The 16,214-nt window shown below is 43.0% G+C and overlaps 1 protein-coding gene and 1 long non-coding RNA gene across 10 annotated transcripts in view; one reads left to right on the top strand and one right to left on the bottom strand.

Annotated features, from left to right (window-relative positions):
• Positions 1–16,214, top strand: part of KIAA1217 (KIAA1217 ortholog) — a 296,465-nt gene that overhangs the window by 147,189 nt on the left and 133,062 nt on the right. For all 9 annotated transcript variants that reach the window (XM_063100372.1, XM_063100373.1, XM_063100371.1 and 6 more), the window contains one exon: positions 4,085–4,283. In XM_063100372.1, the coding sequence (XP_062956442.1) occupies positions 4,085–4,283 (199 nt within the window). The remainder of the gene's footprint in view (positions 1–4,084; positions 4,284–16,214) is intronic.
• Positions 4,029–16,214, bottom strand: part of LOC134380463 (uncharacterized) — a 33,041-nt gene continuing 20,855 nt past the window's right edge. The window contains exons 2-3 of the long non-coding RNA XR_010023879.1: positions 7,197–7,313; positions 4,029–6,124 (exon numbers count right to left, since the gene is read on the bottom strand). This is a non-coding gene — a long non-coding RNA (uncharacterized LOC134380463). The remainder of the gene's footprint in view (positions 6,125–7,196; positions 7,314–16,214) is intronic.

Raw genomic sequence — 16,214 nt, forward strand, 5'->3', positions numbered from 1 at the left:
AGAGTAAGGGTTTTTTTTTTTTTTTTAATGTTTCTAACTTTGCAAAATAAAATCAACATTCCTGTAGTGTAACCTCCCCCTCTCCAATAATTTTTTCTTAATATTTTAATCCATGAAATACAAAATCGTGGGAACTACTGCTTCAGAGCTTAGCTTTTTCCATGTTTATTATTAATAATACATATATGTGGGCACCATAGCAGCCTGGGCAGGAGGAACCATGAGAATTGGTGTTTGTCAATGATGGTTTGATTGCAAGGCAGTCATCTCAAACTAATATAATAACAAAAATGGAGTTAATTGGAGGAATTAATTGGAAGAGCCTCAGAGTGTACTGGAAACAGGATGTGGGAAGCCCAGGAACCCAGACTGCTGCTCTCTTTGTCCTTTGGGCTCTCCCATGGGTGTCATGGGGTCTGCCATCCTTGCTTTCCTACACACATCTGCCTCATCCTTTCTCTCTGCGTGCTTTGTCTGGTTCACTTTCCCTGCCCGTTTCAGCCTAGCTTCAAATGACCTCACATTGCAAGTTCTCAAGAGACACTGATAGTAGCTTCAAATGACCTCACATTGCAAGTTCTCAAGAGACACTGATAGTAGCTTCAAATGACCTCACATTGCAAGTTCTCAAGAGACACTGATAGATCCTCCGTCTCACGTCTCCACTTCCAGGGGAGAGAATGTGATGGACCCAGCTAAGATCAGGTGGCTACGGCTTGGCCCAATCAGGGGTGACTGGGCAGGGAGTGGTGGCCATACACTTATTTCTTTACCACTCAGCTCAGAGTAAACCCTCAGCCACCTCCCTCTCCTCTCCCGATCCACCTTTTAATGGCAGCAGATATTCCCCAAGCCCCTTCTGCCCTCATGGAGATGCACCTCTTAGCTCTTGTTGTCCAACTGTTATGTGTATATTATCCTTGGTCCCAAAATATACCTGAAATACTTTGTGAGCTCAAGAGCCATATACAGCACTCATAACCCCCAGTGCCTAGCACTGAGCTGAGTACAGAGTTCCTGTCCCAAACGCTTCTTGACTTTTTCCCCCAATATATCAAATCACAGGGTATCTGACACTACTGTCAGCAATTTCCGTTATCTTTTCTCTGAACTAAATGGTGTCTCAGCAGCAAGCTGCACAGAGGGGAGGGTGCCCTGTGTGAGGAGATTGCTAATATGCAGTGAGTGTTTTCAGTGAGAAAATGAATGACATAAAAACAAGAGGAATTTACATTTGGAACAGAATAGCTATGTATAGGAAGTTAGGGAAAAAAAAGATCTAGCCTGTATGTCTTTTTTTTATACACACCTAGCACCATGATGACCCTGAACAAGAAATAGAGATTTGATTTTGATTTTCTTCAAGGATTATTGCGTTTTGCAATGGAAAATGACAGCTCATTGAATGTAATGTGTCTGCCGTAGGCTGCAAAGATGACCAAACAGCAGAGGTGGTAAATGTAGCCATGTTGCTTAAAGTAATAGTATTTTTTGGCTATCTTGCTAATGTCTTTTTTTTTTTTTTTTAAGGTAGGGAGGAGGACATCTTAGCTTGGCATTCTGCTGAGCATAATAACTAGGAAGCTGTTTCACTGAAGATCACATGAATTTGTCTAAATTTTGGTGAACCGGGCAGTGATTTAGGGATGATTTTCCTAGTAAAATAATACTCTTCAGGACTGCCAAAGCCAGATCCCCATAACAGAAGTAGACTTTATGAAAAATAAATCTGGGAGTAAACCACTTTGGGGGCTTGCACACAAAAAAGTTAACCAGAAGAGAAAATTTGACTGTTAGTGGGTGTCCTTTCTGGCCGTGGTCTTGGCATGCAATCTGAGCTGAGTTTCCTATGGAACACCCAGGCTTCTCCCTGAAGCCACATCCATTAAGGAATGTGGGGGATGGAGATGGGGGGATGTACTGACCTCTTTGCTGTTTCCCTCTATGGAAAGTTTCTGAGAGGTGTTGCAAGGTGCGGATGTTTAGATGATGTAATAGTGCTGCTGCCAAGAGGGGTCTCCTTGTACTGTCAATAAGAGGGGGAAAAAATTGACCATCCCATCCTCAAAGGGTTCCCCTAGAATGTCAGGCATACCTGGGGCATCCCTGAAAGAGATCTGTAGCCAAAGCCTTGAGGTGGTACCCACTACATAATTTTCAGGGTCTCTTGTTCAAAAAATTATTAAGAATTTCAAGACAGCCACAGCAGATCATGAAAGCAAGTACAAACCCTTTTGAGTACAGGTCCTCATGTGATGGCACAGGTTGTACCCCTAGGAGCTGGCCCTGCCTTGAGTGTTAAGTGCTTTCATGCTTAACTTCAAAATGCATTGGCAGCCTTAGGAAGACTTAAAGGACATTAAGGAATGCAAACCAACCAAAAAGCCCAGCTGTAGGGACTGCCTATATCCTCCACCAGCACATCAGCACCTTTGGGATCTTAGCAAGAGATCCTGATTAATTCAGATCAGTTTGCCTCCCACAAGGTGCCTGGAATCATATAATGCAAATCAAGGGTGGGTGGTAAAAGAGAAAGCCTAAATAATACATTCATTCAGCCAGATCGCCCCAGTTTTGCTAGCTCCCTTTCTCTGACTTTTCACATATACTTCAAAAAGGTTCATGGAAAAATAGAGTTGAAAGATAATACAAACCTTTCCATGAACTTTTTAATGTACTCTTGTATAATCTCTGATCTCCGCACAATGGCCAGAGTGATCTTCCAAAAATTCTGTCTGATTCTGTCCCCACCCCTCTTCCCTGTCTAAATACCTCAATGGCAGTCTGTCACCTTAGAGCCAAACTGAGAATTCTCACCATGACTTTAAGGCTGTGTGTGATCTGGCCTCTGCCCTACCAGGCCTCCAAGGATAGCTACTTCTCTCTGCCCTGGGGACTTTGCACGTGCTGTTCCCTGCACCTGGAATGCCTTTCTCTCTTTTCTTCCCTACCCTCTGTCTTGGCCCCTTCCCCCAACTTCCCTCTTCCTTGAGATCAAAGTTTACATGCTTTTCCAATGGTCTACCCATAAACACCCCACCACCACTACCACCAATCTGGGTTGCACACTGTCATTGCATCTTTAAATTGTCTGTAATGTCTGTCCCCTGACTAGACTACAGGTATCATAAGGGTAGAGTCCTGTCTGTTTGGGGGCATCATTCTGTACCCAGTACCTACTGCAGTGCCTGGAACACAGTAGGAGCTCAATAGGTGTTGAAAGATGAATGGATGTACCACATGTTCACAGTTTATACTTAATTGTGCACTACCTTGTGTTATTTGTGGTTCTTCACTAATTTCACCAGTTAGCTTAGAAACACTTTGACATCAGCCAGCATGTTGTCTGTTTTTCTGAATCTCCCAAGGTGCTCGATCTGTAGTTCAGGCTCAAGGAATATCCCTGACTAATAGATCATGAGCATTTCATGCATTCAACCGCTACCATTTACAGTCTGGATAACTGAAAGAAATTCAGTTATGTGCTGTGTGTTTGGTTCAAATTATTATAAATACTTTTTGTTGATTGGCAAGGTAAGTAATAACCAAAGGTAGATATAATCTTATTTAGGGGATTTCTGCTTCAAAAAATAAAAAACTCATCTGTGATATATATATCTCCCTCACAATCTTAGTTTGCTGGTTTTGAAAACAGACTTGATGTGAGACTTTGAAGGACTGGCTGTGTTCAGTTTACATCATACTTGCTGGGTGGATAGAAACGCGCACATTCCCATCTGATGTGATAACAACTGTTAGAATTTGTCCAGCAAAAGGAATTGATTTGCCATCATTCTTTCCTATAATGTGGCTTCTTGTCCTCCATTCCCTGTTCGAAATGGCATTTATACAGTGATAACAATCTTAATGGAATACTCAGGGAACAATATATTTTTTTCCAGCAACTTTCACAACTGATTCTTTCACCCACTGGGCCTTCGGTTTATTCTATCCAACCCTTATGATAGACTTTCTCTCCTTGCCATACATTTTGTTTTTCCAGATTAGCAGAGATGACATTAAAAATATTTTCAGCATAATTAACAAGTTTATTTTCCCACTTTCTTTAAAATGTATTTTGCAGACGAGAAGCCCCAAACTGTCTCACAGTCCTCAACCTCCCAGTTTGGGCGACCCAATCGAGCATTTATCAGAGACGTCCGGTGACTCTTTGGAAGCCATGTCTGAGGGGGAAGCTCCAAGTCCTTTTTCCAGAGGCAGCCGGACTCGAGCGAGCCTTCCTGTGGTGAGGTCGACCAACCAGACGAAAGAAAGATCTCTGGGTAAGCTCCAGAAGGCAGTTTCTGATGCCTCTTTATTACTGCGTGTGTGTATTTTTATATTTCTGAACATACCCCTCTGCGTCCAAATGGTATAAGGACACTAGTACTGGGAAACCTCTTTGGTTTAATATCAGGCATTGAGGATTTGCCTGCTGAGGAATCAGGTAAAGTCTAGGCTGTGTTTGGAGAAGTTCAGAACTAGCTGGGATTAGCAACTTGAGCCAAGAGGCTAGAAGGGCTTGCCTGTGTCCCTGGTAAAGGGAATGACAAGGGATAGACAGCAGTATGAGCCTGTCTCACCTCATCTCAAACCTCCTCCCCTGTCCCAGAAGCCGGAATGGTTGGGGTGTGGCCTTGTGATGGGGTGCGCACCAGCCCCTTCTGCCTGTGTGGCAGTCCAGCGGAGGATATATACAGCTCCAGGAAGAAAAGGGGCAGCATGGTCAACACCTCCATAACTGTTAACAAAAGCCATAAACACAAGGCTGTTCTCCCCACCAATACATGAAAGGATGGAGAGAGGTTTGACACGTGTTGGGCACAACTTTTCCGAAAAGCGAAAGAATTCTTTCTACCTTTATCATGGATCATTTGCTTTTGGGGGCCGGGGGAGGGGCGCGGCTGGCTGGGATGGGGATCCAAACCCTTGACTTTGGTGTTATCAACACTGTGCCCTAACCAACTGAGCCAACTGGCCTGATTTACTTTTTTATATTATATGTTCACTTTCTATGTTGCTTTTCTTTCTTTTGTTTTTTAAATTTTCTTTCCTTTTTAACAAAATGTGCACGTCACGAGGATTTAGACCTTTTTGTCAACTGCGCTGGGGTTTCATTTGCTTCACCTGCCATTTTTAAGGTTCCGACTTGGTACTTGTGTTTGCAGATGGACGAGGCTGGGAGAAAGAGGGGCAGGAAGAGAGTTAACGTGCAAAAGCCATTCCAAGTCTGGCCTGTGCAGAGTCTGTAAAACTATGCAGATTTTATGTGGCAGCTGAATTCTTCCATGAAAAACCTAGCACATGCCTTGCAGGAAGAAGAAAGGAGAAAATAGATATGAGAAGGTCCCCTGATTTTGTCTCCTTAGTCACAGATGACAGCCCAAGCACATTGGGTTCAGATATTGTCCTCGCTGTCCTAAAAAAAATTATTTTCATTATCAATATTAATTTTTAACACTAAATTTTGTATACTTGGTCTTAGGTTAATAATCCAGAGTCCTCATTTTGCAAATGAGAGAAGGCCACCAAAACTCTGCTTGCTTATTTGTTTGGGCCAGGTCAGTGTCAAGGTGACACAGGCTTCCACACTGCCACCAGGCTGGCGCTTTCCATTGGGATTAAAGAAACTTGTGCTTTCCTCACCCTACGCTCACTTGAGGCAGGGGCCAGTCAAGGCGTGGAATTTCTCCTTTATGCTTTTGAGGAAACAAGTGAAGTTCAGGTCTCTCGAAATAGCCTCTGCTCTGCAAAATGAAACAAAGGTGAGACTAAATGCCTATTGGTCTTCCCTCATACCTGGGGAACCCTAAGCTGGTGGATAATGGATCCTTTGTCTCAAAGGCAGGAACGGCATCCAGCGGCTAAGAGCAGTTGGCGGTACAAGCAGACACTTGCAGGGTTCCGAACCAGGCCTGAGGGCGGAGAAGCTGCAGGAGCTGGTGGCAGTCTTGCACAAAGAATTGGCAAGGATGGCTATACCTCTGCAAACTGGAGTTTTAGCCAGAGCACACCTTGTTGTAAAGTGCCGGCGAGCCACTGTCACAGCAGGTGAAAAATATATGTGAGGTGTTTATTCTGCCTTCTCCATGAGAGGCTTTTTGGCCTGTGATTTCCACAACTCCTGGATGGAAACAAAGAAACACAGTGAGAAGAGAGGAGAGACACGAGGAGTTTGCCAAAGTGCGGGGAGCTGCAGTTCCAGAAAGAGGCTGGCGTGGGGTCAGTGGGGGTTGGTTCTGCCCTTGACCGCCTCTTTGTGGCCAATTTGGGAATGTCCTGCTGGCCGCACCTGGCCCTCATGGCGTAATCTTGTTCAGCCTGGCTGGGAAGTAAAGGGAAAATGTGAGTCATGGAGACTCTAAACCAATCTCCCTTCCAGGGGCCTTGCGCAGCCTTCTCCTCGGGAAAAGCCCCGTGTGCCTGGCCTTATTTAACACGCAGACACATGGGCTCTCTGGGGATGAGCAGTGGCGTCCCGCAGCACCTCTGTGGCCCAGAAGCCAGGCTGTGGCCCCACGGGGCTTCAGAGGCTGTACATTGGACATCAAGCTGTGACCTCCTCCTGTTGATGCTATTTGGAAACCCTGGGTGTCTTTTGGGATCTGTACATTGTCATTTTCTCTTAATTCTCAGAACTTGTCACTTCAATCCTACCTCAGCTTGGGTAGCACGGGGCCCCCTCAGGGTGGAGTCTGGACTGGACAGAAGGCTCAAACCATTCCCACTTCCTGGAGGGGAGCAAATCTTCCCTCGTTTCAGGCTGTCTGTGCCTTGAGATAAACCTGCCTGCTTGATCATTTTTCCACATAAACAGTCCCTCACTTCTGTTGCTTCAGTGTATTCGTGGATAGGAGAAATGCAGGCAGACTGAGCATGGAGCGTTGTGCAGAGGCTGTAAGAAACCACGTAGGAGGGATACGGAAAGAATGGAGCCGATGGTCAGACTGATCAGCATGTATCACTGGGGTGCGAATAACAGCCTCCCGCACGTGCTGCCCTGGGACCCAAGCTGCAAGCTTCTCACTTGGGGGAAGCATTCTGGGAGTTCAGGCAGGACCAAATGACACCAAAACACAGTCCTTTCTGATGCCAAGCATCGACTCGCCATTCTTGGAGATTTACAAAGCAGAAAGAAAAGACAGACATTTGCTTGGCAGCTCTGATTTATTACGTGCCGGGTTCCAATGACATACCTTCTCTCCATCTTAACTCCTACAATGTGGCAGGTCCCCTGCCCACTCACTCTTCCCATCCAGAGCCCAGCTGCACTTCTTCTCAGGGGAATTGATGCCATTTCTCCTTCATTCTGTCTTCAGTGAAAATAGAGAAGATTAGGAGAAAGGAAGCCTAAAAAATAAACTGAAAACCGCTTTCCAACAGAGTTTGGTTTTAGAAATAATTTCCATGAAAAATTGTCCCACTGATATTAGGTCTGGAGTCTTAATGATGGAGTAGTTTCCTTTTAATCATGGTGCTGCCTTATAAATGCCTGTCTGGAATGTGACCATAGGCAGGGGCTGGTGTCTGGTCGGCCTTCGGGGAAAGGGTCGCCGCAAGATGTTCCTGCCCTTCTGGGTGCCCTCAGGAATTTGAAAATAAAACTCATGTAAAAACAAGATCAACAGCAGCGACTTCCTTCCTGATGCAGCCAGATTCCTTTGTTGACCATATTCCGGATGAATAGCTTTAGAAAAAAGACCTGGCTTACCAGCCCAGCAGCCAGAGGGGTTACCATTTCGGTAACAAACTGCCTCTGAACCACTCAGACTGAAAAAACAAAAATGATTCTAAATGGCATAAGAGGATTTTAGATTAGTTGACAGAGGAGTTCCCCAGCAGGTGTGAATTATTGAGTATCAATGTGGCTGTTCTCTTATTCTAAGGTGATAACTTTGATGGTTATCATCCCCCTGTGGGATTTAAGGAAAAGAAGGTTATGGTTACCAGAATCTTCCATCCTGTGCACATGCAAGACCGGGTAGGAGGTTAAGGCAAAGGATTGAGGAAACGTATATCTCCAAAGGGGAAAACCAAGGAATATGGGCAATGACTGTAGGACTAGCATTCGATTATCTGAGCATGAACAGTTCCCCTGAATATTAAAAAATAAACTTTCAGCAGATACAAAGGAAGTACAAGCATACTTCAGAAAATTTGTGAAAAAATGGAATTCGAAGATACTACAATCTTTCCATGAACTTTTTGAAGATGCCTTGTATTACTCAGTAGAGCAAATGGAACATTTATGAAATTTGTTTTTCTAAGTGATGGTAATGACAGAAATGTGATATTATAAAAACAAAAATTAGCAAAAGAGAGTTTCATAGCAAGTCAACAGGTTTGGGGCACATCTCTGACCTTTGTAGGGTGCCATCAAAAAAAATGTCAGTATTTTCTCTAGCATCAGAACCAGCACCCTGGCCTAAGTTGGCTGGGGTGGGTGGGTGAATATGGTGACTGGCCCCAGTCACCCACTCCAACCCCCTCCTAGTATGCCTCCCTCTACCACTGAGGCTGGAAAGCAGGCTCACTCTAGAATATCAAAGCCACTGGGTTTTAGAAGGTGGGAAGTAAGGCCATCATGGATGCCGTTGGGCTTCTTCAGCATCAGTTGCAAAGGTCCCAGGGCATAGTCAGAGCTTCACAGAGTTGAGAGCCCGGGTGCAGGACATCCATTTTTTTAGCACTGAGGGCGCGGGTGTGGGCTGGCTTTATAACAGTACCGGCAGCTTCCTGATCAAGGCAGCATGGATTTGGAGTCACAGCTGCCCAGGGTGGCAGGAAGCTTCCTTTTTGCCAAACAGGTTCTGTGGTGGCCCAGTTCTACAGTAAAGATTCAGCCCAATGACTCTGCAAGCCATTTAATAAATGCATTTTGTTTTAACTAGCTGCAGCTGGTTCAGTCCTCTGCAACTGAACCTTGATGGATACAGGGTTCTGATTAACATTATTTGTAGATATTGTAGTACTGCCTGTTCTGTGTGTCTCAGGAAATATGACAAGTACAGAAAGGTACAGACTGATGACTTCTAGAGACTTGGCAGCAAACAGGAGGTATGGTTTTCAAACTGTTCTAGAGAACACTCCAGAGTTCTATGGAGTTTTCTTTGCTGTAAATATTGCAGTTTCATGTAAGATTGCATTTGGAAGATGACCTGATCCAAACCTGGTAAAAAATAAAATAAAAACCACATACACAATTTAAAAAACATTAAATAGACTAATGGTATGGGGTGGGAAGGGAGGGAGAGGAAAGAAAGTTATGTGGAAATTTCCTCTATACAGCAGGAGTACTGAGTACTTTAATTTGGCTATATTCGGTAAGTCAAAAAGACTGCCTCTTAGTTTTCTTGCACTAGAAGTAATGAATGTCCTGACAGGTAGTTTTTACAAACAGAATCAATCTTTAAATTAAACATGGATTTGGGGCTGGAAATGAACCATTAGAAGGATTATTTCAAGATATCCTGTAGTGTAGTGAAACATGCTTTTATGAAGCAAATAATCACCCCTAATTTGTCCTTCATAAAGTAGGCTTTTCCTGTATGAGGAGTCCTTATCCAACTGTACTCACTTGCCTCCCGATTCACCCATAAGAAAGAATGTTCTTGTAAAAGATGGTATAGACTCATGAAGTGTTTGTGCTAACTTTAAAACACAAAGTTAGCCAGACAGCTTTAGAAATCTCTTGCTATTAAAATTCCTGGGTTGAAACTCTAGAATAGGTTTCTCAAACTTTGAAGAAATTGCTGAGTTACTGTGGACCTGAGCGGGTCTATGCACTTGACCAACGTTTTCTAGGATTACTTTGCAGACAGTATTGGCTGAGGAGAATAGGAGACTAAATTGACACTAAGGGACTGAGCCCTTGATGAGCTACCTTTATTTTAAGGGGTCTGTCGGTGTCAGGTAAGTAGCAATGAGGAGCCTTCTCAGCTGTGCAAAGGATCTTAGAGGAGACGTGGAGTCTCTTGTTTCTGTTTCTTTCTTTGCAGCTAGGGTGTTGCTCAACCTGGATTATAGGTCACTGTTTTTGAAGTTAACATTAAAAAAAAATAATAATAAAGTTAACATAAAACTTTCCAGCATTGAAGATGGAGCTCTAGGGTTAAATAACTGGAAAGGTAACAGCTTTTCAAAGCCATTTCAGAAAATCAGTCTTGGTAAGTCAACGTGAACTGTACCCTTCTCATTGTGTCTCAGCCCCACCTTAACCCAAACACCTAGCTAATTTTTTTTTCTGATGTGGAAGATATTCTGATTCAAAAAAGAGCTCTTTATTAAGTTCCAAACACAACATGGAAGAAAGTGAAGCAAGTTTTATCTGTTATGTATCCTTCTCTACATCCAAAATAGATTTGATCTGGCTTCATCAAAACCAATAAAAATATATAACAACCATTAACACAAGAACTAATACAAGTAGCAATTGGGTACAACACGTAGAAAGTTGAGAATATTAAAATAAGAATAATTGCTGTAATTGCAGCCAAAGACAAAAAATAGAGTGAGTTAAATGGATTTCCATTACTTAAGAAGAGGTTTATACCAGCTGATTAAAAAAATAAAGCTGGCATTATAATCCAAGAATCTCTATATCTTAACGTTCTTGACATCATATTATATAACAGACAGTTATATATTTAACAATTGTTTTATGAAAAGTTTTTTGTTTAGCTATGTCTTTAATAAAACTTCAAAACCTAATAATATAGTATTAAGTCATGCTGTAAGAAGGGCATGTCTTGGAATCTGTAGATTTCTAGGGACCTAATTTAATACTTGGAAAGAGTTGATATAGTTTTGATCATTAACCTGGCCCTCACATGATTGGCCATTGTCTACTAATTGTATCAGCAGGGTGGGTAAGTTCAGTTAGAGAGGAATATTTGAGGGGCAGGTCATTGTTGAAAGCCTGAATGGCAAAAGAAAGTTAGAAAAGGAATCTCTCCCACGGTAACAAAATTCCAAAATTTTAACATGTTCTAATAAAACCAACTACTACTCTACACTCTCTCCAGGAATAAAATTGGATGTATCTGGATTCAGATGCTGCACTCTCAGATTCTGTGCCATGGTTTGGTTGGAACAATAGATGAGATATTAAGAAACGTTGCCAGGGGCCGAGCCCGTGGCGCACTCAGGAGAGTGCTGCGCTGGGAGCGCGGTGACGCTCCCGCCGCGGGTTCGGATCCTATATAGGAATGGCCGGTGCACTCACTGGCTGAGTGCCGGTCGCGAAAAAGGACCAAAAAAAAAAAAAAAAAAGAAACATTGCCAGAACTACTTATGGGGAAAAAGATCTAGTTTATCAGCCTCTTTGTTTTCCTTTACCATGAAACTTTATGTAAAATCTATTCACTATACCTTGCTATTTTGGTATAACAAAGATTAATTAAGGTTTGTGCAAAATTAATTGTACACACCATTATTTTTAATTAAAAGTTTCTTGCCAAGTTAATTTGTTTTTTAAAAGCTAATTTTCAAATGTGATCCTTTTTATTCATCTAACTCTATAAGAGTTCCCACACATTTTTGTCACCCACTTTTAAAGAATATTCTGAGATACTAGAAATGAAACTAAGGTGCAAGCCAGCTTTATGTCATATACCCGAATAGAGTTAAGGGTTCATTCTCGGTGTTCTCCAGAAGGCTGCCTGCTGATGTCTGGACACTGAGATTTGGGGCTGTTTCTAATATTTCGGGCGGAGGATATGAACGTAGTAAGGCACACATTCTGCATTGCTAGAGGTTAGACATAAGTGTCCTTGTCCAAGGAACTGGTGAAGGATCCTGGTCTACTTCCCATCCAGATTTCTCAAGCTAAGCTCTGTGATGTGGGGTTGAGACTAAGCAGGCCCTGGGTCTGGAGATGAGGTCCTGTCTGGAGCAGCAGGGGGTTCGGTTTTCCATCCAGAAAAGCTGCTTTTGAGCGCAACAGCAGGCAAGCTCAGAGCACCACCAAGATGGTCTTTGGTTTCTGGTCAGTCTGAGCCACTGTCTTAGGGCTGTTATGGGCTAGATTGTGTCTACCCCAAATTCATGTGTTGAGGTCCTAACTTCAGTACTTCAGAATGTGATCATGCATTTGCAGGTCCGCTAATGTGCAGATACTTTTCAGTGTATTTCAGTGCTTTTTAAACGTATTTTCTCTTCTTTATGATATTCTTAATAACATTTTCTTTAGCTTACTTTATTGTAAGAATACATTATATAATATATATAGCATACAAAATGTGTGTTAATCAACTGTTATTGGTAAGGCTTCTGGTCAACAGTAGGCCATTAGTAGCTAAGTTTTGCGGGGGAGGTCAGCACCTCTAACCCCTTCATCGTTCAAAGGTCAACTGTATTTAGAGATAGGATCTTTAAAGTGGTGATTAAGTTAAAATGAGGTCATAAAGGTGGGTGTAAATTCAATATGACTGGTGTCCTTATAAGAAGACCAAATTAGGATACAGACATGTACAGAGTAAAGACCATAGAAAGGCACAGAAAGAAAGAGGCTATCTATAAGCCAAGGAGAGAGGCCTCAGAAGAACTCAACCCTGCCAACACCTTGATCTTGAATTGTGAGAAAGTAAATTTCTGTTGTTCAAGCCCCCCAGCCTGCAGTACTTTGTTGCTGAGCAAACAAACACAGGGGTTCAGGCCAGTCTTCCTGTTCCTGATTCCTTTCTTGTTTGCGAGGAAAGTCAGACTTATGGCAGTTGTCACAAACATATTGTGTGTCTTTCTTCAAGACATTAAAATTATGCTTCTCAAGTTTTCCATTTGTTTCCAGTTGCCTTCATTCTAGCCTCTTCCACTCTTGTACAGTGCATCGACTTGGTTCCTTAGCATCACAAGGGCAAATTTTAAAACCTTGGGTACAAACTCAACTTCCATTACTACTTTTCTTTTTGGACGCTTTCAAGTCCTATCCTCAAATTAAGCAAATGAAAGTTGTTTGGCATCTAACTGACTTAACTGCATCCCATCAAGAAAACCTCCTATTTTCATCATGCTGAGTTTGAGTTCTCAAAAGTTTGGTAATGTCATTAAAAATGATATTCCCACCAACTTTTCATTTTCAGCATTTTCTGAGGTGTTAATTGGCTTTCAGACAACTCTGGCTGCATGTCTCCCAGCGATATAAAGCTAAACAGGATAAAAATAAATCCTTCATTCCTTCCCTTCACCAACCAACTCCCCGCCCCCCAAGTTCTGCCCACTCTCAGTTCTCTCCGTTCATGTATTTATTAAGAGTTTACTCGGTTTCTGGCACTGTTAGAGAGGCCATGGTGAATTATTTTAAAAATATATGAAATCTAGCTCTTGTATTTAAAGAATTTTTGGTATAACTAAAGACACATGGTAACAGTGCAAGGACCAACTTTAAAATATACGTAAATTGACGTGTTCACAGATGAAGCTGTGATTGCACCCAGCCACGCTGGCCTCCTATGTCCTTGCCTCTGTCTGCCCGGGTTCACCCACCCAGTCTCCCTGGGTTCACCCACCCAGTCTCCCTCATCTGCACAGCCCCTTCCTCACTTCATTCAGACCTCTGCCCATCAGAGAGCCCTGCGCTGAGTAAAACACGACCCATCCTGCTACCCTCTATCTGCTTATGCTGCCACATTCTTTTCATGGCACTTATTTAGAACAGTGTTTCTCACACTTTAGCAGAAAGCTTGTTAAAACACAGCTTTCTGGCCCTACCTCCTGAGTTTCTGGTTCAGTAGATCTGAGGTGGAACCCGAGGATTTGCTTCTCTAACAAGTTCCCAGGTGACACCGTCGCTGTGCGACGAGGGACAGATATTATGCCCTCAAAAAGAATTGAAGTGTTATTACAGTGTAGCACCACATGAGGGCGTCTTAATCAGTCTCCAGTAGGGGACGGAAAGTTGTCATATTTTGGCAGGAAAAATATAGTGGCTTTTCTATTGAGGGTATATGGAGGTCTGGCCTGAATCATGCCCTTGAACTAAAGTAGTTAATCCCAGCACACGTGACTAGCCTGGCCTTCCCAAGAGCTATAGGAATCCACATCCTTTCTGTAAATTTCCAAGCACTCCTGCTTACCCAGGTTTGTCTCTCTGCTCTTTGCCATTTGTATTTTTGATCCCTACTTGATCTCTGAACCACCGTTACCTGCCACCTCATCCCCCGACTTGACATCCTTAGAAATGTGCATAGCTTCGATATTTTACCTGTGACCCGTTTCTTGGATCTTGGGTGGTGATCTTTTCATATGACTTCACACTGCTCTGCACACACATCCCAATTTAACGAATTCAGAGATTTCCCACACTGGTAACCTGCCCTTATCCTGCCCGAGGGGAACTCTGGCACCAGCCATGGTCAGTTTAGCCCTCAGACATTGATAATGATCATGATGTTGACAAGGCAGGAGACAAATGGATAAAACCAGTGCACTGAAGATTTCTATGGGGAAGAAAAGTTCCCTTGGGACAAGCTGCTCTATGCTTTGATTGAGAGATGGGTCTTCATGATTCTAAGGTGAGGCATTTTCTTGTGCTTTCCTTTGCCTTCATAAGAGTCACGTAATGTAGGAGACTTTTTAAGAGTAAAAAAGTTCAATTAGAAAATAGGTATTAAGTGCCTACAATGTACATGCTGCTCTATTAAGTGGGAAGAAAGAAAATCATTCTTTTAAGGGATACTGAGTACCTACTAGGCACTCAGTGCTAGGCACCTATTTATTATTGGATGCAACTAATAATAAAGCCACAAGCCTCGGATCTTCTGGAGCTTCTATTCTGTTGGAGGAGGCAGATGGTAAACAAATGAAATAAATATATAACAAATGGTATAAGGGCTGTGGAGAAAAATATATCTGGGGGAGTGGTCCAGGGAGTGCTAAAGAGATGAAGGTGAGAGAGTTGTAGTTTTATAAAGGATGGCAGGGGGAGCCTCACTGAGAATGTGGCATTTGAGCCATGACCTGTAGCATGTGAAGATGTAAGCCACACAGATATCTGGGGGAAGAGAATTCCAGGCAGAGGGAACAGCCAGTATAAAGTCTCTGGGCAAGAGCATGGCTGGGCACTGAAGGAACAGCAAGAAGACCACTGGGACTGAAGTCTTGCAGTAGCAGAGCAGTAAGAAATGAGGTCAGAGAGGTAACAGGGGCTGAATAACAGAGCATTTCCAACAGCTAAGACTGTGACTACAATGGCCGCACTGGAGTGAGAATGACTATATTGCAGACTAATGAGCAGTGGTGCCACATCAGATTTAAAGATTGTACTCTGGCTGCTAGGTTTGGAATAGACTAAAGGGGGCATGAGCAGAAGTTGAGAGACCACTTAGGAGTCTTGAAACAATCTAGGGAGATGAGAGTGTTAGCAGTGGAGGTGGTGAGAAGAATTTGGGTTCCTTAGGCATTTTGGAATTACAGTAGGGTTGGTTCCTGCCGTCTGGGAGTTTGTGCTCTAATGGAGGGGGCATATATGTAAGAAACTGTAACCCAAGGCTTGAATGCAAATGTCACCATAGTAGCTAACATTTGCTTAGCACTGACTCTACGCCAGGCAGTGTCCAACACGCCCAGCAGCAAAGCCAAGATTGGAACCCAGGTCGTCTGTCTCCAGAGCCCACACACTTAACCACTCGACCATACTGAAAAGTACAAAAGAGAAGGAAATAAATTCTGATTTGGATAACTCGGAGAGTTTTTAATGAAAAATAGTATTTGATTTGGCTTTTGAGGGATTCATATAATTTGACAGATTGAAAAAGGGGACGGTCTCTTATGAGGACAGTAACTGTAATAATAAGCTACCATGAATAGTACGTGGATAACCATGTATTGATCACTCAAAGTCTCCAGAAGCTGAACTGGAACCGCAGTAGTATATTTTTATCTATGGTAGTTATTCAACCCTTTCCTCTGCCATTCAAACCTGTAGCTATCGCTGCCTGCCCCCCCCCAAAAAAAACACAAAAGAGGGCACTGAGAGTAACAGAAGCAGCTACTGTGGAGACTAGGGGCACTTTATTTGGGGTCCATTACTTACCTGGTATGTGATACTGGGCAAGTTGTTCAATCTCCGAGTCCCTTCTTTAAATACTGATATGGATTGGTGTCCCCCCAAAACTTCGTTTCCACTGTGACAGTGTAAAGAGCATGGAAAATCATTATGATAATTTAAAGGTGGGGCCTTGAAGAGGTGATTAGATTGTAGAGCCATGCCATAGTGA

The sequence above is a fragment of the Cynocephalus volans genome, chromosome 6 (genome assembly GCF_027409185.1).
Source record: "Cynocephalus volans isolate mCynVol1 chromosome 6, mCynVol1.pri, whole genome shotgun sequence".
Classification (NCBI taxonomy): Eukaryota; Metazoa; Chordata; class Mammalia; order Dermoptera; family Cynocephalidae; genus Cynocephalus; species Cynocephalus volans.